General features: G+C 32.1%; 2 protein-coding genes across 3 annotated transcripts in view; one reads left to right on the plus strand and one right to left on the minus strand.

Annotated features, from left to right (window-relative positions):
- The first annotated feature begins 824 nt into the window (after window positions 1-824).
- On the plus strand, window positions 825-2,204 carry LOC136978173 (peroxynitrite isomerase THAP4-like). 2 transcript variants are annotated; one of them, XM_067273822.1, is made up of 3 exons: window positions 825-918; window positions 1,063-1,218; window positions 1,502-2,204. In XM_067273822.1, exons 2-3 carry the CDS (start codon window positions 1,066-1,068, stop codon window positions 1,979-1,981), a joined length of 633 nt encoding a protein of 210 aa, XP_067129923.1. In that variant the 5' UTR covers window positions 825-918; window positions 1,063-1,065; the 3' UTR covers window positions 1,982-2,204. The 2 variants fall into 2 exon arrangements, with proteins under 2 accessions (XP_067129923.1, XP_067129924.1); XM_067273823.1 differs by lacking the exon at window positions 825-918 and having other exon boundaries at window positions 994-1,218.
- An 8,717-nt stretch (window positions 2,205-10,921) lies between these two features.
- ValRS (Valyl-tRNA synthetase) overlaps window positions 10,922-23,904 on the minus strand; it is a 67,025-nt gene continuing 54,042 nt past the window's right edge. The window contains exons 26-27 of the mRNA XM_067273842.1: window positions 11,132-11,281; window positions 10,922-11,059 (exon numbers count right to left, since the gene is read on the minus strand). Of these exons, the coding sequence (XP_067129943.1) occupies window positions 10,991-11,059; window positions 11,132-11,281 (219 nt within the window). The 3' untranslated portion in view covers window positions 10,922-10,990. The remainder of the gene's footprint in view (window positions 11,060-11,131; window positions 11,282-23,904) is intronic.

Consider the following 23,904-nt stretch of genomic DNA (forward strand, 5'->3'; position numbering starts at 1 on the left):
TGTATAAGTATCCTAAAAATTTAAACTAATTTTCATTTTTAACTAATATAAATCACGAATAAAGCATTCATAATTTGTAACTATGATCCAAAACTCTTGTTATAAATATTCCGTGATAGATAAAAAAAAAAAATATTCCGCTGTTGTTAACTCTTTCCGCCCTGTGGGCACTAAGAGGGCCTCTTTTAGAAGGCCCATTATGGGTTTGGCCAGGCCCACAATGGGGCGACCGGGTGGTGAGGGACGGGGCCCGACATATCCGAACGGACCACCCCCGAAAAATTCTTGGGGATTATTCGACCCGTTCGGATTCGATCCCGGGTCCCCCAGAGCGGTAGGCTGCCACTTTGACCGCTCGGCCATCCGGCCGTCGCACAGCGGAATATTAGTAAAATTATAGAAACCAATTTTGCCAATTATTTTCTAGAGAAAAAAAAAATTAAAAAATGGGATTTAAGTTTTCTTAATTTTACTTTAAATTTTTATCAGTTTTAAGACATTTCCCCACCATGCAGGTAGCACGCTTTTTTTTCTTTACATTAGAAAAAATTTAACTAGTGTAAAAACGATTGAAAATACTCTCTTTATAATTTAAATTATAAAACTAGGCTGGTTCGTTCACAACAACAAAGTGGTTGTTATGAATGAATTTTTATTAGTTATTTCAAAATCAATTATGTTCTCCATTCTATAGTTCTGCGGTATCTTAATGGTGGCGCTACGGTACGGGAAAAGAACCTCTAGAAACTTGTGGTAAGTGACCTTAAAGAACGCTTTTCTATTGGCAGTTTGTGATCACGTGACGTTAAGCCGCCATTATTCTTCCAAAAAACGTGTTAGAGAGATTGGAACCATACGCTTCGTGGATAAATTTTATCGTCTCTACGTCCATTGTCTGCAAATAAATTAAAATTAAAGGTTAGCGATATTAATAATATATAGACGATGCACTGTTTATTTGTATTAATCTTAAGTTTCTGAGTTTCATGCGAGTTGTTATATTTTTAAGGTTAAGTAAGAAGTTACTTAGTTTAACTTATTTGACACTTTAATACTTCTTAGAGTATGACTGGATGTGCCGCTTTCGGCTGCACAAATCGCAGCGAGAAAGGATTTTTGATGAAAGTTTTTCCGAAAGATCCTGCACGTCGTAAACTTTGGGAAATAAAAGTAAAAAGAGAAAACTGGAAAGCAACCGACAGTAGCTATTTATGTGAGGTGAGTGAAGTATTAACAATCATCTAGGTATGTAAAATTTTTATTTTATATTCGGATGATATATTCATTCGTAAAACAGTCCAAATTGCTTAAAATTTAAATTAAAAAATCAGTATACATAAGATGAGTATTGTTATAGTTTACTTATTTAATTGCACGGAACTTATAATTATGCATTTGCAAACCATAAGTTCCATGCACTTAAATAAGTAATAGCATAAATTGTTTAAATCAAAATGTGCTGTCTTAATATCTGAAATGATACACTTAATCTGATTTTCAGGTACATTTTCCTGATGATCAATGGGAAAAAACTAGAGTTGATGGAACTAGAAAATTGAAGCATAATGCTGTCCCTTCCATATTTTCTTATGCACCACTTAAAAAATCTAGAAGGGTTCCACCAGTAAGAAACCCACTTTCTTCAAAAACTTGTAAAATTTCAAAAGATGATGCAAGTTCTGTTGAACGAGCATCAAGTTATGAACCAGCAACAGATAACATTCAACATGGCAATTCTACAACATTCAATGAAGATTTCAGTTTTGAGAAATGTAAAGATGAAGATAAAATAATTGACAAGTTAAAAAGTGTAATATTGAAAAAGGATAAAATAATTTCTAAATTACACTTTAAATTAATCAATGTTGATAAAAGATTAGTTAAGAATAGAATACAAAAATTTAGAACTTGCCAAAATGATAAAGTTAAGACAGCTGTACAAAACATATTTAAAGAGGATCAGCTAGCCTGCATTTCTTGAAAATCAATGTGTTTTAAAAAATGGTTCAATGAAACAGTATGTACTAGGACTGAGACTGGGGTTCAGAAGGTTACGACAGCTTACTCAAATGCAATCTGCCTTATCCGTCTTTAAGAACCTTGCATAGATGACTGGAAAACTTAAAATTTGAAAGTGGAATATTGTACAAAGTGTTTGATTTTCTTAAAATAAAAGTTGTTGATATGGAAACAGATAAAGAAAAGCAATGTGTTTTAATTTTGGATGGAACATCACTACAAGCACTGATTATGACACAAGTACTAATACATATTATTGCAAGGTAACATTACTAAATCATAGAGGCTTGGCTACTCATTCACTATTTATGTTAAGTGGTATATTTACAAGGTGGAAACAGACTGTTGCATACTTTTATACTAAAAACTCAACAGATGATTCTGTTTTAAAAATTAATTCTTGATATAATTAAATATAGTAAAGATGTGGGATTAATTGTCAATGCTATAACATCTGATATGAATCTGTAAATAGGCAATGTGGAAAATCTTTGGCATTGTTAGTGGAAAATTTAGTAAATGTGTATATTATCCACATCCTTATTGTTCAGAAGAAGCCATTGAGTTTATTGCAAATCCAATGCATCTTAAAAATATTCATAGCCTTTTTAAAGCAATACAATAATCATTGCTGATAAAATATAAATATAATCTTTCAAGTAATTATGTAAAAGGTAACGAATTAAATGAAAACTATAATTTCTTTTATAATTTTAAAAATAAATAGCATTAGTTTACCTGGTGAATAGACAGAAAAACATGATACTTTCATTCTCTGAGACATTTTATATCATTTTATCATGTTTATTAGATTAAATAAACTATTTTTAGAACTATTTATATTTTTATTTAGCCATTTGTTTTATGTTATATAAAACAACTTTAATTATTGACATTCAGAATATTAAAAACAAAAAAGAATTGGCTTGTCATTTATCACATCTGGTAAATGTTCATCATAAACAAATTCCAAAAATTTTTATTAAATAAACAAATAATAATAGTAAAAATTAATCCAAAGTAAAACATCTGAGATGTAAAAAGATTAAACCAAGTAAAAATTTATGACAATTTAGATGATGGTCAAAATCTTTCTTTGATAAAGATAAGCTTGGCACTTGGAAGTGGTACCCACGTTTTTTACCTGTATTATCATTTTCTACATTCTGCCTCCAAGCGCCAAGCTTATCTTTACCAAAGAAAGATTTTGATCGTAAATTGAATGTGAACTGAAAATGAAAGTAAATTTTCATAAACTTTTATTTGGCATAGTTTACATGTCAGATGCTTTTGTTTGGATATCAATTGTATTATTACATCAAGATATGATGTACATTTTAGTTAGCACTTGGTGACTGAATGCACCACCAACAAAATGTTTTGCCAACTGAACGCTTTCAATATTCATTTCAATTGGCACTGACTGACACTTTCGATATGTCATTTAGAAAAATTGTTATGAAAAAGTTAATTTGCATAAGCTTGAGCTTTCATAATTCTGAGTAACATTTTGAATAAAATTCATTTGTTTCCATACAATTTCATATTTAGAACCATAAAATTAAGCCATAAAACTGAATTAGCTCTATAGGAAACCCCATGAACTTCAACCTACCGACCCAGAAGTTTCATAAGCACCTCACTAATAATGAGAAAGGCTTAAGTTTAAAATTTAAGCTTTATGGACCCAGTAGTTTTTCTCTACAAGTGTCTGCAGTGCCAGATAAAGGAAAAGAAGAAAATACAGCTTTTTTGGCTATTTTTGTACTGAAAAGTACAAAAATAGCCATTGCTTATATTTCAGCAACTGCATTACAGAAAATCTTGAAATTTTTCACACTACCTAAGAAAACAATTTTCTTTCAAACGAGATATTTGGAATTACTTCAGGTGTTTGAGAGGTGGAGAAATCGACCCCTGAAATTCAGCAACTCCTGTATACAGAGGGGTGCAAAAGTAGGTATACAGTTGATAATCAGAAATACAAATGTTTGGTGTTCATTATTATTATTTTTATTATCTTTTATTAGTTTGTATTCCTCATTTGTAATTTAATTTGAATGTAAATAAATGTTTTTTCTTCATATTTTCTCCCTGTATGATTTTTTCCATAATAACTGTATACCTACTTTTGCACCCCTGTATATAGTCAGTCAGTGACTTTTTTTACTTGGTGGGGAGTCACTGCCATGACTTCTGATTCTAAAAATTGAAAACAACATTTACTTTCTTTTGCCTGAATTTCCATTTAAATAATTACTAGATTATTTCCATTTTTCCAACTATAGATACAGCCTATAGTAGGCTGCAGCTAAATAAACAGTTTGGAAAAGACATGACAGCAGCTATTTGTACAACCACTCTCTTGTTATAGGCACTCTACTTTTTCTGTGTTTGTGACATCGTCATCTCGAAACACTATTGTTTCTGTCTTTGCCACGTTCATTGCTCTCCATCCTTTGGACAGCCCTGGGACTGTCGACACCTCCAATGACTTCACCAGAATCATGGAATTCTGATCCTCGTTGAAGTGAAACAATGTCAATAAGAAATTGTAAGCTCCCATCTTAAATCTAAATAATTGAGTTTCTTTTGTCAGTATGACCACCATCACCTACATACTGTCCTTTACCCCTCATACATCTTGACTTGAGTCTGACTCCCCCTTTCCTGATCAGCAAAAATTACACACACATGTGAATGGCTGTGATCTTAGACACTGCTCTTGGTGACAATGATGACAGATGCTATCACTTTTGACCAACATTTTAAGTCAAAACATTGACGTTTGTACCATGTGTTGGATAGGATTATCACTTTAGAATCTATTTTTTCCATCTATATCTGGATTTTTTTGTTTGCCACTAGATTTAAGATTTAGGAAATTAGATAAAGGATATAAATCTTTTGATACAAAATTTATTTGTCTTGGCAATTTTTAACTACAGTAGAGCGTCGATAAGTGGAACCAATTGGGGACTGGGGTCCTTCCAGTTAATGATTTGTTCCAGTTTCCGACTTTGTACGAAAAAATACATTAACCTGTCCGATGTTCAAATTTTTCTCCGTTGCGTGTCGCTTCGTGTTGAATTTTCGTTGATTTTAAGCCTAACGAAAATTTTTATAATAATCATCGAGGCTATCGTATCGTTAAAAATTATTTCTGCATTTTGTACAAACAAAATAAATATATTAAAGAATATAAAAAACATGAAAATTATACTTTAGAAGTAAATTTAGTATCAAAAACATTCGATTCAGCACGACACAGTCCGACTGAAAATCGTTCCACTTTCCGGCCATTCCACTTATCGACGCTCTACTGTATATATAACTCTTGATTGTTTTGTCTCCAAAATAGCTATTTTCTATGTTTTGTTTAATTATTGTACAGAAGGCAAGATCGGAGTTTAAACCAGTAAATATAATACTTAATCTTCAATATAACAATATTTGGTAATCATATTTTTATTATCTAAGTATGAGCTGGGTCTTGAAGATCAGTTGTCACCTTTACTCTCAGTAATATGATTATTTATAATATGCTCAGGTCAATCTGATCTGTACCATGCTCAATACAGATCAGATTGACCTGATTTTTTCAGACGGTGTTCTTTCTATTGCAGAATATAATGTCCTTGTGTTTTTATTATAATTATACAGAAAATTTTGGTTTTAACTTGTGAAACTATTTACAATGAAAAACTATGCTCTGATGTTTTTCATGAGATGAACTACTTTGTTAGAATTAAAATCCTAAGAAAGGTAATAAGGAGCTAATAGTTATGGGAAATGGAAGAAGTGTTGCATTTGCCCATTAAAAATGGACCAAAAAAAGAAAAAAATGCCAATAAGTGCAAGAGACTGGTATGTTGAAACCGCACCATTAGGATAAGTAAAAATTCTGAATGACATTCATCATTCTGGATAACAAAGATAAATTAACAGAAACAAACCTTTTCTTCATTGTCATTTACACAAATGTCTAGAAGTAATTTGGAAGAAGTGTTGCATTTGCAGCAACATAAGTCATTGCTTTTAATATGTAAAGTACTATTTATTCTTCAACATTTATCCATTCATCAAGAATTTTAACAACTGGCTTGCATGAGCTGATTCCAACACACCACTGAAGGTGATTCTGAGATGAAAAATTAAGAGTCAAAAATAATACCATGCAAATGGCTGCTCGTACTTTTCTTGCAAACTTAATCTTTTAGTGACATTTTTCATGACACTCTAAAATACTGACCTATGACACATCAGATATTGTCCTTCAGGTGTTCCATATTTTCCAGGTTGTCGGCATATACTTTCTCTTTCAGATAGCTCCAAAAGAAGAAGTCCAACAGTGTCAAGTTGCAAAATCTGGCAGGTCAGTTGATTTCATCATTTTGAGAGAATGTGATCTGGAAATTTCCCATGCAGCAACTGCAAAGTTTCAAACCTTGCTGGAACCATGTCACATTGATACCATTGACATAAAAAGCCATAAAAAGTTGATCATGTCACAATATTGTTCACCAGTCACTGTGACTGCATTCCCAACCTTGTTTTCATACAAACGCTGCACAATATGCACGTATCATTGAGCTGCATGGTGCTCCATCTTGAATTTCTCAAGCCAATAGAACAGTTAGGGGTGCAAAGTGGCATTGCAGTGCCCCAAAAATAGCATCAAATTAAAATCCTGCAACTCTTATTGAATCACCCTGAATATTAATGAAAAGATAAATCTGTAAAAATGGAAAATCTGGATGGTATTTCATGTTCCATTTTAAACAGTGTTTAGTGCATATTCTATTTTTTTTTTTTTAAATAGAAATCAATACATTACTTCTACTGTTCCCAGAATACTTCCAAAAATCAGATCAAAGAGCAAGATTCTAATAAATCGAACTAAAAGTAAATTAGATATGACAAAATTTCAAATAAAGAATAGCTTCTTGAAGATAAATATTTAAATTAAATAATTATAATTTGACATATGAATATGTTAAAAATCTTTAGTAATTTTGAAAATTAAATATTAATAAAAGATTTGTCCTGAACTTTTATTTTACTATAATAATAATTTAATTATTTTAGAAAGTTTGATCTAAAATAAATATTTTATCATATTAAGACTATCATCATCAATTGAAGAATTTAAAGCAAATCATTAAAAATTAGCTGAGACAATTGGGTGGTTGGGCAGTTGTCAACCCACCATTCAGGCGAGGGGAGACAGTTATAAATCCAGTGTGTTAAAAAACCCCAGGATGATGTCTTTATTTTAGTGTCCAAAATTATTCTAAACTATTTTTTATTTTGTTTCATTATTCTAAATGACTTATGGATTTACAAAATTTTCAAGTGAAAATAATAAAAACTACATGTTTATAATGATAATTTTCTATCTTGCACAATCATATGCAATATTACCTTATAAATTGCTTAATTTACTAAAGAAATTACAAGTGTATAATGAATTATATACTGAATGATAGTATTGAATAGGAGTACTGTAATTATAATCTAGAAACATATTTAACAGTCCAAATGCAAATCTGGTATGGTAACATTTCAGGACATAAGAAAGACATTTCTGTAGAAAGAAATTTGTATCAAAACACACTGTTATGTCACTTTTCAAACTGAAAAAAACATTTTATTTTACAAGATGCATGCTATACCTCTAGAGAGCTTAGCAATGTAGAGGTTCCTTCTCAATATAGTTTCCATTCTGAAGGAGGTGAAGAACAAGGCAATGATCGGCAAATTGAATAGTTGACAGTAATTTATTCTAAGTATTGCTGCTTCTTACATGCAGTATAATAATGCAAGTTTAGACTACTAAACTTGCAGTATTATACTGCAATTGGGTGACTGGGCAATTAAGTTGTCAACCTACCATTCAGTGGACATGTACTTGACTACTAAATAACTCTTTTTAAATGTCCATGCAAACAAAAATCATGTGAATTAAGATCCAGAGAATGAGGTAGCCAGGCTGTAGGAAATCACAACTAATCACTTTGCTATTAGTAAAATGTCACAGAAACTTGTATGCAGTCTCCAATATATAGAGGTGATTCATTTTGAACAAAAGTGGTTGACTCCAGGTATTCTTGCTATTGCAGTTGGGATATGACATGAATGTTGAGCATCTCTTAGTATCCCTGGGCAATGACAAAGCATGTCATAGGCCCAATGAAACAATTTTCTTCAAAGAAAAATGGTCCAAGAATAAATGTGGTTATGAATTTACACCAGACTAACTTTGGGTGAGTGTAGTAAAATATGCTGGAAAATACTTGTGTAGCTAAAATCTGACATTTATGTATTTTCACTTTTCAATTCAGGTTAAAATATGCCTCATTGCTTCAAAGGATTTTCCTTGTCACAATACATCCACTTCCAACTGTCCGGGAATTTCCTTGTCAGTAGTAAGGAGCTGCTGGTTGTTGCTGATTTTATACAAATAACAATGTGTTAATTTTCTCAGTATCTTTCATACTGTGCCATAGAATATTTGCTCAACTACTGCGTCATTCCTTGTGCACTGTTTCCATTTTTGGCTTTTTGCTGTGAGCACCAAGAGGGCCTTTTTTCCATACTCACTGTGGGTTTTGACCAAACCCACAATGGGAGAACTGAATGGTGATTGATCCTATGTGTTATGAGAGATAGGGCCCAACATATCCAGGACTTTCTGCCCATGAAAAATTCCTGGAGTTCTTTGCTGGTGCAGATTTAATCCTGGGTTCCCCAGAAGAGTGTGGATGTTATCCAACTTGGACATCCAACTATTTCATGTGCACTATAGAGCCTACAATATTATTCAGTAACTGTTAAACAATAGTTGTGGTAACATCTCCAATGACTTGTGAAGTGATAGATTTTTCCTCTTTGACTACGTTGAACTCATAAATGTCCTGTTTCCTGAGATCAGGTGATAATTCTCCCAAGAGCTTGTGGTGTAAATTGAAAAGAAATGTATGTTCTGGCAAAATGATGGCCATCATAGCTGATAAGAATAACATTCAACACTTGTGGTCACTGTTATGCTTAAAACTTGGCTGCACCATGTGTGCTTTTGCAACAAAAACCATTCTTTGTTGCTTGCAATACCGAAAGTATGATAGTAGCAAGTTTTGGTTTTGGTATTTTTTAATGGAAATACCTTGAAATTGCCATCCTGAAATATCATACAAATGCAACTGAATCTGATTCTATTATTAAATATCTCTCTAGACAACATTGAATAGGGATACTTTAATTACAATCACCTGGTATAGTGCAAAGGGAGTCTGATATTAAACATACAGGCCAAAATTACACTAACATTTATTATTAAAGAAAATATTTAATACATTCCACAAAAACTACATACTTTTGTTTATTTCTTGACATAATCGCCTTAAATGTTGAGATATTTATCCCAGCACGACATTAGTTTGAATGTCCCTTCATGGTACTGTTGCATGTCAAGTTGCTTGTAGTAGTCTAAACAATGTCTTCCAATTCCTCCTGATCCATAGTGTTTCCCCCGCCAAAAATTTCTTTAAAGGTCCAAATAAATGAAAATCTGACAGGGGCTAAATCTGGACTATACTCCACACATCAAATCAAACTAAACTATGATTGGCACAGCGGAATTGAGAGGTCCTGCAACAACCTTCATATTGTCCAAATTTAGCCCCCATCAGATTTTCATTTATTTGGATCTTTAAAGAAATTTTTGGCAGGGAAACGCTTTGCGGATCAGGAGGATTTGGAAGACACCGTTCTGTACTACTTCAAGCAACTTGACATGCAACAGTACTGTGAAGGGATGTTCAAACTAGTGTCATGCTTGGATAAATGTCTCAACATTTAAGTCAATTATGTTGAGAAATAAACAAAAGTTTTTGTGAAATGTATTAAATATTTTCTTTAATTATAAATGTTAGTGTAATTTTGGTCTGTACATTTATTATTGATCTCCCCTCATATAATGATTGGTTTTGAGACATCAGCACATTAAGCTATAGTATATGCACAGGTACAATTAAGCCCATTATGGACAGCTAATTTCTAATGAGGTCAGTTTATTAATTAACGAAACATACCAGCACATTATAGGTTGTATAACTTGCCACAGTTACATCCATTATTGATGGTCTAGATCTGCAATGTTGTTACTCACAATGGTAAGGAGAAATGATGTCCCAGATTGCTATTGTCTATGATAAAATGAGAATCTGAAAGTATTCAAATCAAGATATTTACAGCACTAGGCTAATCTTATATAGCATCTGATCAATGCAATCAGATTGATTAGCATGAATAAGGGATTAGAACAGTGTCCATCCTACCCATAACAAGTTATGAGGTCAGCTTGAATTTAATCTAAATTCCATGATCCATTTGATAAAGTACAGTACAGTAGAGCGTCGTTTATCCGAAAGCCGATCAACCGAAACATCGGTTATAGTCAGACTGAAAGCTTTCTAGACAGACTGTGTCGTGCTGAATCAAACGTTTTTGATACTAGATTAACTTCTAAAGTATAAATTTTTTTGTTTTTATATTTTTCAATATATTTATTTTGTTTGTACAAAATAAAGAAATAATTTTTAACGATACAATAGCCACGATTATTATTATAAAAATTTTCACTAAGCTTAAAATCGACAAAAATTCAACGCAAAGTGACACGCAATGGAGAAAAATTTCAACATGGGATAGGTTAATATATTTTTTCGTACATAATCAGTTATCTGAAAAATCAGTTATCTGAAAAATCAGTTATCTGAACAACCCCAGTCCCTAATTGATTCGGATAAACGACGCTCTACTGTATTATCAAAAGTATTACCATACATATTATCAAATTTTATTAGTAAATTTATTTTTCTGATTAAGTAATAAATACTAGTATACCAATAAAATTTATATTTAGCTATTTTTTTTATCAATAAATACAAAAATTAATACATTATCAATGTTAATTCATAATTTGTAATGTATTTATAGCATTTGTGATTTTCTTTATTTCTTCTTCCATTTCAGCAATCTAAATAAAAACAATTTAATAAATCATTGGTTAATGTATAAACGATATAATTACATAAATAATTTAAATTACCTTTTCTATATTTGCTGCTTTTATTTCTTCTGGAACTTTACTTTCATAATCAGAAGAACTATACAAAGTTTTTGATTTTACAAGCTGAGACTGAAGTTTCTCTTTTTTCTGTTCCAGTCTTTCTATTTCTTTAGCAAAATCAACTGTACCCTAAAATTTCATAAAATGATGCATAATTACAAAATTAAACATAAATAAATAACTTTCTAAATTAAATGGTTAAAAATTCATTATTTTTATAATATAATTTAACAAGACTGCAATATTTTCTAATAAAGTGTCACACTTTTATTTTCTCTTAACTCAATGGGTCTCAAACTTTTGAACACACATGCATTTTTGTAAGAAATTCTTGCACTCCCTTACACTTTTGGTAAAAGCATACTGAGCTACAGTTTTATTCAGTGCAGTAGTCATGCCAGGGCAGTGCCTGGTACTTTTTTTAAGCAGGATGAAACCCTTGTACTTTGTGAACATCTAGACTGGACTTTAGACTATATATCTCAACCAAAAAAGTTGAGAAAATTATTTCTTACATAGTTTTTTGTGCTGATTACAGGAAACTGACAGTTTGTAGCACTTATCGAACATGTCATTAGAAACAGACTTCATTTGGCTACCAAATAATTTACTCCACTTTAGATAAATGAAGCGTGCAATGCCATAAGGTTGTAAATGCCATTTTTCTCAAAATACATTTTATTGAAGAAATGAATTTTAAATGCAATGTTTTTTCCTACAAAAAAATATTGTGGCGATTGTGGCACTCTAAGTGGCTATATTTTGAAGATAAAACGTTATGGCTTGCACATAAATTCAAGTGCCAAAGTGCAAGCCACATGACTTTTGGCGCGTAAAATGTTACGGTTTACATTTACATCATTTTGTTATTCCAATTTGTAACGCAGTGAGTTTTTTACGCAGAACTGGATAACTGAATCCCAGTTTATTAATAGTTAACCTGTATCACCTTATTATTTGATATTTCAAAATGATATTCGGACTTCCATTAATCTTTCAAATTTGAAGTTTTTAAATACATTTTAACTTTTATTACACTAAATTAATACCTTATTGTTTATATTTTCCTTTATTTATCATAATTATATTACAATTGATAAAGATTACAGCCCAGTTCAAGTACCAAAACTGTGGGCCCAACATTGTTGAAGCCAGGAAGCAGTCACTAATAGATTATTGCCAGTTTTTAATGTTAAAATTGATATTGAATTTGTAAATTGTGTTTAATAATTTAAATGTAAGTTTTTGGTATTCAAAACCATTTTTCAGCTGTAGAAACATTAATTTTATGATTGCAATTGTTTTTGGCATTTACAACGTTCTAACTTTGTTTTTAAACTTTTTTTTCCTTACCATCATACTTAGGTGTTTGAAATTAAACCCAATGTTTTATTCCAAAGTGTAAATTGTTAAAATAATTTTTATAGCATTTGATTAAAGTTTGTTCATTAGAAAAAGTGTTTTTTCTCTCTCCTGAAAAGTTTGTTTTTTGGCATTTACAACATTATGGCATTGCACACTTCAAATGTGTTAGTCTGACATCTCAGACATTAATGCATTACAGATTGTTGTTTAGTTGTTAGACTTTCCCTAATGTTAACAAATTCAATTTTAACAAAGGTAAAATGGACTTCTTTCTGGTAATTTGCCTTTGATTTAAAAATAAAATCCAATTGCAACTTACAAAGTAATGGTTACAGTAAAAAAGAAAACATATCCCATAAATATACGTCCACCTAGTAAAATTAGGTTTTTAAAAAACTGTTCAAAGAAATATAGTAGTAACTAATTGTTAAAATACTTATTACATAACAATTACACTCCAACAAATATTTATTATTTAAAATTTAATAGATAATTTATACAGTAAATTTTTCGATTTTTTTAGTGTCCCATAAATATAAGTTTACTTTAAAAAAACAGTAACAAAACATGAATAAAAAATTTCTTAATGCCCAATGTAACATCCTTGAGCCAAAATGAAATTAAATACATGATTAGGTGTTGATTTCATTAAAATTTGCAAATGTTTTTCTTCAATTACCTTCCATTTAGCTACTATTGATTCTTCAGTTCCTATACTGTATAGTATTCCTTGCCTCCTGCATACACGCCTCTAGCAAGCATTTCCCACAGATTCTCAATGGTGTTGAAATCAGGACTGCAAAGTAGCCAGTCCAAAATCAGAACTCCATTACTCAAAAATCATTAATAAGTGGACTTAGTATTGTGTATTGAGGCATTGTCCTGTTGGTAGATCCATCTTGGGCCTCCTATTTTCTCTGCAAACGGTAAGAGATGTTTCTCCAGCATTTCTTGATAGCCATTTACATTCCTTCTGTTCTGTATTAATGTCACAATTAATGTTAGACTTTCCATTCCATCTGAATGATGTTCATATCATCACAAAATTGCCACCTTGTTGATGTTTTGAACATGTCTGTTCTTCCCATCTTAAACTGTACCAACAATTCACCTAGGCAATCCAAATTAAACTTTTTTCATCACTCTATATAATTCTCTTTCATTTTTCTTTCCAATACATCATTTATTTGGTCCATTTTAATCTCTTCTGCTTGTGTGCTTTTGTTATGGCAGAGGTGGGTTTTCTTTGAATAAAGAAATTGGCCTGATTAATTTGGTGTTGATTGGCTGTGATGACCTCTTGCTACCCTGTTTTGCATATTTCTTATTTTTGTATTTTTTTCCAGGTAAGATTTATTTATGGCTTCAAAGCAGAAGTCCTCCTGTGGACTACAATTCATGTAGAACAAAGCTTTGTCTTTCCAAGGGTATTGGTAATTTAAATGTTGACCAACTGTTAGAAGGTGACTTTGAGGTGAAAGAGGGTCTGGTAGCCTTGGTTAAAATGAATCAGAGTCTGAATGATAAACTAGATAATTTGATTTCATGTTTAGATCATCTTCAGGTATGGCTTATGAATTTAGACAAGGCGTTAGTGGATTTAGAAATGCAAGTAGAGCATTTGGAAAAATTGGATTCCGGTGGACCTACTCCACGTATTTCTAAGGAAACTGTGAATCAACTTGAAGTACAACTGCCCTCTATCTCAATTCTACAGTTTGGATGTTTTAGTAGACATAATAATAATATAGTTTCAGGAGTCAAGGAAATTCCTGAAAAAAATAATGAGATAAAGAAATCATTGATGTTAGACATTTGTTTGATGTAGAGAATGTGATTTTGATAGAGTTTATAGACTTGATAAATGATCTCCGGGGAGGTTGAGACTCATATTTCATAGCTTCTTTGACTATAAAGATAAATTTTTGATAAAAGAAAGAGCTAACAGACTTAAAGGTTTGGGTATTTATATAAATGATGACAATCCTTAATAAATTAGAGTGGTACTAAGAGCATTAAGATTGTTTGCTAAAGAGAAAAGAGAAGCTGGGGCTAAGTCAATTGTGTTTAAAAAAAATCTGGCAGTGATAGATGGTAAAATGTATCGTTATAACTATCAAAATAAATTGGTGGAAAATGTAGCTACATTCTGACATATTTCAAGTGTGAATCTATTGGTTTGGAACTATACTGGAATTAAAGACATTTTGGTCTTATATTTTGGAGACTTAGTGGAATGGAGATTTTAGGTTAGTGTTGGACACTAACCTAAAATCCCCATTCCACTTGGGTTTATTTGAATTTATATGCCTGGATTTCGCGTTTCTTGGAGAGGCCGCTTGATGGGTGGATGGCTTTTTTGTATAAAAACTACTTATAGATTTAATATAGTTTTGAAAGATAAATTCTTCTTAATTATTGATATTAAATTTAATAGAAAGTTTTTGACTTTTGTATTTATCTACTGGTATGAAAATTTTTGGATGGAAATTTTGTCAAAATTGGAACTTACAATAGGGAATCAGGAAGTTATTACAGTAGAGAGTTGTTTATCCGAACAGCAGTTATCTGAAACGTCGGTTATCCGAATGCTTTCCAGTTGGACTGTGTTGTGCTGAATCGAACTTTTTTGATACTAGATTTACTTCTAAAGTATAATTTTTATGTTTTTATATTTTTCAATATATTTATTTTGTTTGTACAAAATAAAGAAATAATTTTTAATGATACAATAGCCTTGATTATTATTATAAAAATTTTCGTCAGGCTTAAAATTGACAAAGATTCAACACAAAGCGACATGCAATGGAGAAAAATTTCATCATCGGACAGGTTAATATATTTTTTTCGTACATAATCGGTTATCTGAAAAATCAGTTATCTGAACAACCTCAGTCCCCAATTGATTCGGATAACGACTCTCTACTGTATTTGTGAAGACTGTAATTCTAGAATTTGCCTCTGTGAACAGCAATGGCTAAAATCTATATTGAAGGATACTTCTTCATTGCAATTTGAAAGATATTCTAACGATATAATTTTAAATGATTGTGGTAAAAATTTTAAAAATTCTGTGAACAAAAGAATTTGGTTATTTTAATGGTAGAAGTTTTGGGGACAAGTTTGGCAAATTTACTTTTCTTGGTCCTAGGGGTTCATCAGTAATTGATTATTTTTAATACATTTTAATTTGTTGAGCTATATCTCAGACTTTTTTTTTATAGATAATAGAATGGAATCGGATCATTTTCCAATCTGTTTTGATATTGTAGGCAATCATAGTAATGATGGTTTATTCCTCCCTGTAAAGTGAGTACAGCGCATGGATTATTTTGGAATAAGGATGATCTGGAGTTAAGTATGAAATATAGATTGGCTTTTTTACAAAAATGGCAGTGTATAGATGAAGATCAAATTAATCTTGATGTTTTAAATAGATATATATTATTTTGATGGGTTACCAACTTGGCCTTGACAGAAAATTTAACCGTCAATTTTCTTGGTTTGATTCTGCATGTCATTCTGCAATAGTTGAGAGGAGTAGGGTATTAAATAAGCTGAGGAAAATGGCCACATATAATAAACTAGTGGTTAAAAATTATCTTAAGTTGAAGAATCTCGCAAGAAATCTTTGTAGGGCTAGGAAACATAAATTTCAGCTCTCAATTGCAAATAATGTTAATTTTTTTAGGATTAGTTGGAAGTTTTGGTGAACTGTTAGAGGGTTGAATAGTTGTTTGGTTGTGAGAAACTCAGATTTGGATTGGTACAAACATTTTTTTTGTCTGTGGTTCTCAGTCATCCTACATTTCTAATGTGTCATTATACAATTATCGTTTTCCTTGGGGAGATCCAATTTTGGATTCTGATATTTCTGCAGATGAAATGAGATCTGTTTTAGCTGAGATGACAGGTAATAAACTCCTCGGGTGGATGGTATTCCAATCGAATTTTATATATTTATTCATGATGTATTTGATCATATAATTTCTTGGTTTAATGATAGTTTCTCGACTTGGTCCTTTCCAGCTGATTGGCACATTAGTAAAATATTTCCTATTTTTAAAAAAAGATCATGTAATCTTCCCCAAAATATCATGATATTTCCTTCTTGTTTTTTGAAGTTATTTGGGAGAATTTTGGTTAATAGATTGACCATTTAGGTTGAAAATTATGGGATATTTTCAGACTTTCAGATTGGTTTTTGTAAGAGTTTTTTAGGCTGTGGATAATATATTTGTTCTTTCCACAATTATTTAAAAAACATTGAGTAAGAAATGTGGTAAAGTTTATGCTTTCTTTGTGAATCTTCACTCTGCCTTTGACTCCCTAGATAGAGACCTTTTGTGGTGTTTGTTGTGGAAGAAGACAAATTTATAGCTTAATCCAAATTGTTTAATGTTTTGGTACAGTTTTTCCTCTGCCTGTGTACATACAGAGAGAGGTAATACAAATTTCTTTTTTTATACAAGGAAAGGTATGCATCAGGACTGTGTACTTAGTCACTTGCTTTTTAATTTTTACTTAAATGACTTGATTAGGCAAGTTAATGATTCTGATGCTTCCAGTTTTGATTTTGAGGGAGTTGAAATGAAAATTTTGACTTACGCTGATGACATCATGTTGGTTGCTGATTTTGTGATGAACCTACAGAGGATAATGTTTTGGAGATGTTTGTAACATGGCAATGGAAGTTAATTTGGTTAAATTGAAAATTGTGATTTTTAGGAAAGGGGGTATGGTTCTGTTAAAGAAAAGTGGTTTTATAGAGGACATAACATTGAAGTGGTCCGAGAATTTAAATATTGGCTGTATTATTTTGTTCAAATGGTAAATTTGTCAAACATCTTGACCTAATGAGGGAGAAGACGGTAGGCTCTGTCGTTTAGGATTATCCAAACATGTGTGAAGGGTAGATTGGAAAAATGGAAAGACAAACTTCATTTATATGAATCCCAGATGTTATCGGTGGTATTGTATGGTGCCAAAGTATGGTTTTATGATTGGAAAACAAGATATGAATCTATCTAATGAAACTTTTATTAGACATGCTTACTTCTTAGGATGATGGGGTTCCACATTATTCCTTAGCATTAGAATTTGGTAGATGTCCTATTTATTTCAATATTATTAAGAGAGTCTTGAGGTAGTTGGACTAGTTTGAACTGTAAATCGTCTTTGTTGCAAATTTGTAAAACTTTTCTTTTCAACATTAATTCTGATTGGTCTGATTGGGGAGGTGGGATAAAAAAATTGCTTAACCATTATGGTTTTTCTTATTCTCAGTGGTATAATGATGATTTCTGTTATCTGGATTTTATGTTGCGCATTTCCAATTCATTACTGTGGTTGTTTAGAAATGGGATCACTTTGAATGACAACTTTTTCTGGTATCAACCAGTGGAATTAGGTTTCAGGATAGAAAAATATTTAAATTTAAATTTTTCCTTTAATTTTATTAAGATGTTTTTCTGTTAGAGGTGATTTGGTTTTGTATTTGAAAAGGTTTGAGGATCATAAATGTTCCTTTTTCAATGAATCTACAATTGAGAATTATTTCCATATTATTTGTGTGTGTATCATCGTTCCCTGAGTGACCCGGGAGCTAAGTATCCAAAGTTGGAATATTATTTTAAGAGACGATCCTCTAGATTCTGATAAAGAAGAAATGTCATCTTTACAGCAGTATTTGGAGACAACTTTGAGCACAGTAGTGATGCACTCAAAGTTAAAGTGTATTGAAGAAAAGCTTGCTAATCTGGAATTGGCTAACCAGTCAACTTTGTTGTTGGTAAAGAAATTGGAAACAGACTTTTCTGAAGTGTGTTTGCATGTAGATAAGTTGGAGTAGCAACAACAATTTCCTTTCGATGACATCAGCGAGTTGCATACTTTTGCCCACAACAGACAAGTTAATGCTTCCAATAGAAGCAATCTAATGTTCAACCACAGTATTCCATAAGAATTGGACATTCAGGAATATATTGTTAATCTATTGTCTAAGGAATTGGATGTGGCTGATTTTTCAGGGCATAATATAGTAGGTATTTCCTGTTTGCGGGACAAAACTTGGGAATTTTATTGCATACAGTTGTTGTCCTGGAAATGTCAAAATTATTTATTGCAAAAATTTAGAACAAAAATTCAACAAGAGGATAGGGAGAGACTGGGGAAATTCAAGCTGGCTCTAGACCTATCGTTTAATTTGCGTGTCTGTTGTAAAAACTTGGTAACTTATTTAAAAGATTACCGGGATGCTGGTTGCCGTGTTTTTTTATATAATAATAATCTTCAGACAAGGCGGAAGGTTGAGAAAAGCAGATAAATTTTTCTTAAATGGAAGAGAAATTAGTATTGTTAATGAAGTTACTTATTTGGGGATTCATTTGTTAGCTTCTGGTTCTTTTTTAAATTATACTTCTTACGTTAAAGGTAAAGCATTCTCTAAAATAAATTCAATTATTGACATATTGAGAAGAGTAAGGAATAGTGATATGGTCCTGTGTAAGAAACTAGCAGCCTCTTTATTTACTTTGAGTTGGTCTTATGGTCTGCCTTTTTGGGGGGTCTTTCTGTTTTGAAGACATCAATTCTGTAGAGATGATGTTCTTCCATCATCTTTTTTGGTCTCAAGAGGTCAATCCCAACTTATGCAATTAGATCTGAATTGGGTCTTGAGTTTCCCTGAAAACGTTTTGTTAAATTAACCTTAAATTTTTTGAGGAATATAATTTCAGACCTATTCTCTTTGGAATGTGTGGCATATTTTACCTTGAAGAAGCTCTCATCTTCCAGATAACTAAAGTATTGTTGGTTTACTAAACTGGAGTGACTCCTTAATGGAATAAGTATCTCACTTAATAGACTCTTTTCCAGGTGTCTTAAAATATTACACAAATACAATCCTATCTGAGTTTGGCAATCTTTTTCTTAGAGAAGAAAGAGACAGGGTTCACAAGGCTAAGTATCACACATGGTACCTGGAAATATTAGACAATTGTCAGTGTTTTCACATTTACAGTAAAGTGTCAATTATCTGAAAGCCGATCAACTGAAATGTCGGTTAACCGAAAGCATTCCAGTCGGACTATGTCATGCTGAATCGAACGTTTTTGATACTAGATTAATTTCTAAAGTATAATTTTTTTTTGTTTTTATATTTTTCAATATATTTATTTTGTTTACACAAAATATAGAAATAATTTTTAATGATACAACAGCCACAATTATTATTATAAAAATTTTCGTTAGAATAAAATAATCAACAAGGAGGCAGCTTGATGGAAGGGTATAATGCCTTGTAATCTAATACCGTTAAACACTCCTCATTCATGAGCGTAACATCCTCAAGTTTTTGGATCAATTCTATCGAGTTTTTGATCGAAAACGGCGAAACCTGCATATTACTTTGTATAAATTTAAGAAGTACTTTTTCTATCTTGAACGTCGGAGCATTACACTTTTCCACTACAGGGCGTAATTGGGAACCTGTTTTATGCGTTTTTCCGAAAGCAAACATTCTCGGAGTCCTGGGAGCTTGTAAAGTGGCAGCATCCATATGTAGCAATTTCGCTAGAGGAGTTAGGGTGAATCTTATCACTCTTTGTTGCAATGCTTCCAAGTAATTATTCGGGGCAAGATGACATTCCATGCTGTCGATGTATTCATTTAACCTTTCCCTATACGAGCTTCGTTTGATGAGTACAAGACCTTTCGATTTGTCCGCCTTTAAGAGAACCACATCATTTTTTTGGAGCCATTCCTTTGTTTCCTTAATGCGCTGTTGGAAAACTATATTTGCTGAGTTGTTACGTTTTACTTTTTCGGCATATATTCTTGTTTTCCATCTGTAATAATCCTGTGTGGTTAATTTCATACCCTTTATGAGATTTTCAACGTTTGGTATAATACTTTCCGGGCGTATTAGCGGTGTCGGAGCAAAAGAAGGGCCGTGCTCCAAGGCGTCAATTAAACACTGCGGTGGAATAATGTTGTCCCAAGCGGTTAGAAATATATCTTTTTTTACCCTCGGTTTAATATTTTGGCATTTAAAAAGCCATTTTAGCTTTTTAACGTACTTGCGTTTTAGCCTTGTTTTCAAGGAAAACTCCAAATCAATCACCCTACTGTTGACCTCTTCGAGGATAGCTTGATCTTTCGCATATAAATCATTCTCCAAATTTATGGTGGTACGTAACAACCCATAATAACGCCTTCTTGCAATTCTAATCGCCTTATTGAGGCATAAGAACTTTAATTTTGGTAACAAACTGCGACAATCCAAAGGAAGATTGATGCGATGAATTGACATTGGAAAAACTCCGTTTAAACGGCACTGTATAAGAAATTCGAATTTCATTCTTGCTTTGCATAATTTCAGAACGACCTTTCTATAAGTTTTGGCCGGCGGAGCCATTAACTGAATAAATAAAACTATATTTCCTTACTGAAGAGACAATATAAAATAAAATAATCAACCATTCCAACTTCAGCAAAAATTCTTTAATCCTAAGAACGTTTTCAAACGCATTAAGCGTCCATCTTCAGTTACATCTTTAAATTAAATATGAAATTCGAACTAATATTAAATTCGAACAAATATTACATAAATTAACGATACGATTACAATAAATAAATAAATACATAAAAAATAAAAATAAAATAAAATAAACAGGATTATCGTAATTTACAAAATTATGTCAATATTTCATCAACAAATAAAAATAAAATAAAAATAAAACAAAAAATAAAAACGAAACCAAAAAAACAACGTGCGGTTTAAACCAATCACGGATTATCGCTGTATTTCTTTACAAATGCCTTCATCCGTCATTAAAGATTTAAAACAATATTAGCTCTAGGATTTATCGTACTTCTATGTTTAGCCCAAATCATCGCACAAAGATTTCCAAGCTGTGGAAAGCCCATCAGCGTCCCTATAATTAATGCATTGCGTACTTCTCTGCGCTCTGTGGATCTCCAATTTTTCGAAAAATTTTATTGCGTGTCTCGATCTAGTAGCCCTGATGATAGAGGCTTGGTCCCAAAAGACCGTGATGCCTTGCTGCTTAGCATAACTGGCCAGGACGGTACTATCAACTGATTTTTCCACCTATCGTTTGTGTTCATTAATCCTCTTTTTTAAATTTCTCAAAGTTGCCCCTATATATACTAATTTAGAATCGAACCTATGATCCCTTAATGGTATCGAATAAATTCCTGTTAGTGAGTTACGCTCATACTTCATCTTATCATTCCTTAAAAGCTTGTATATGGTCGGATTACGTCGATAAATAACCTGCAAATTCCTACTCTTGGAAATCCTTTTAACTAACGACTTAAGAAAAGGAATGTAATCGAGGATCACTTTCTCTCTTGGTTGGTTTCTACTCCTCCCACGCGTTCGGTTATGGTCTTTCTTGATGAGAGCATCTATTTTTTCTGTTCTGTAGCCATGTTGCAAAGCCGTTGTTCGGATGTATTGTAGCTCTTTAATTGTATCTAAAACATTGGTGCAGTGTGTGTGCGCTCTCTGTATCCACGAGCGAAATACTGCCATCTTGATATGCCCCGGGTCTGCAGAGTTCCTAGGGATAACGATTGGGACTGATATCGGTTTCCGATAGACATTCGTGCAGATTTCCCCTCCTACACATGTTATAGTGAGATCCAAGAAATTAACACTATTATAACTTTGCTGATCTAACTCTAGAGTTAAACCATAGGGGTTTTGATTCAATAAATCTATAAACTTTTTGATGTTGCGATTGTCCTTCCACACGATAAAGGAAGGACAATCGCAACATCAAAAAGTTTTAAGGAATGATAAGATGAAGTATGAGCGTAACTCACTAACAGGAATTTATTCGATACCATTAAGGGATCATAGGTTCGATTCTAAATTAGTATATATAGGGGCAACTTTGAGAAATTTAAAAAAGAGGATTAATGAACACAAACGATAGGTGGAAAAATCAGTTGATAGTACCGTCCTGGCCAGTTATGCTAAGCAGCAAGGCATCACGGTCTTTTGGGACCAAGCCTCTATCATCAGGGCTACTAGATCGAGACACGCAATAAAATTTTTCGAAAAATTGGAGATCCACAGAGCGCAGAGAAGTACGCAATGCATTAATTATAGGGACGCTGATGGGCTTTCCACAGCTTGGAAATCTTTGTGCGATGATTTGGGCTAAACATAGAAGTACGATAAATCCTAGAGCTAATATTGTTTTAAATCTTTAATGACGGATGAAGGCATTTGTAAAGAAATACAGCGATAATCCGTGATTGGTTTAAACCGCACGTTGTTTTTTTGGTTTCGTTTTTATTTTTTGTTTTATTTTTATTTTATTTTTATTTGTTGATGAAATATTGACATAATTTTGTAAATTACGATAATCCTGTTTATTTTATTTTATTTTTATTTTTTATTTTTATGTTATTTATTTATTGTAATCGTACCGTTAATTTATGTAATATTTGTTCGAATTTAATATTAGTTCGAATTTCATATTTAATTTAAAGATGTAACTGAAGATGGACGCTTAATGCGTTTGAAAACGTTCTTAGGATTAAAGAATTTTTGCTGAAGTTGGAATGGTTGATTATTTTATTTTATATTGTCTCTTCAGTAAGGAAATATAGTTTTATTTATTCAGTTAATGGCTCCGCCGGCCAAAACTTATAGAAAGGTCGTTCTGAAATTATGCAAAGCAAGAATGAAATTCGAATTTCTTATACAGTGCCGTTTAAACGGAGTTTTTCCAATGTCAATTCATCGCATCAATCTTCCTTTGGATTGTCGCAGTTTGTTACCAAAATTAAAGTTCTTATGCCTCAATAAGGCGATTAGAATTGCAAGAAGGCGTTATTATGGGTTGTTACGTACCACCATAAATTTGGAGAATGATTTATATGCGAAAGATCAAGCTATCCTCGAAGAGGTCAACAGTAGGGTGATTGATTTGGAGTTTTCCTTGAAAACAAGGCTAAAACGCAAGTACGTTAAAAAGCTAAAATGGCTTTTTAAATGCCAAAATATTAAACCGAGGGTAAAAAAAGATATATTTCTAACCGCTTGGGACAACATTATTCCACCGCAGTGTTTAATTGACGCCTTGGAGCACGGCCCTTCTTTTGCTCCGACACCGCTAATACGCCCGGAAAGTATTATACCAAACGTTGAAAATCTCATAAAGGGTATGAAATTAACCACACAGGATTATTACAGATGGAAAACAAGAATATATGCCGAAAAAGTAAAACGTAACAACTCAACAAATATAGTTTTCCAACAGCGCATTAAGGAAACAAAGGAATGGCTCCAAAAAAATGATGTGGTTCTCTTAAAGGCGGACAAATCGAAAGGTCTTGTACTCATCAAA

Source organism: Centruroides vittatus, unplaced genomic scaffold (assembly GCF_030686945.1).
Source record: "Centruroides vittatus isolate TY-2023 unplaced genomic scaffold, ASM3068694v2 contig_5, whole genome shotgun sequence".
Taxonomy (NCBI): Eukaryota; Metazoa; Arthropoda; class Arachnida; order Scorpiones; family Buthidae; genus Centruroides; species Centruroides vittatus.

What these genes read in the sequence shown, in the direction of transcription:
- LOC136978173 (XM_067273822.1), top strand. Translation starts at nt 1,066, where the DNA reads ATGACTGGATGTGCCGCTTTCGGCTGCACAAATCGCAGCGAGAAAGGA. An exon ending in ACAGTAGCTATTTATGTGAG is followed by an intron (nt 1,219 to 1,501) that starts GTGAGTGAAGTA and finishes TCTGATTTTCAG; the next exon opens with GTACATTTTCCTGATGATCA.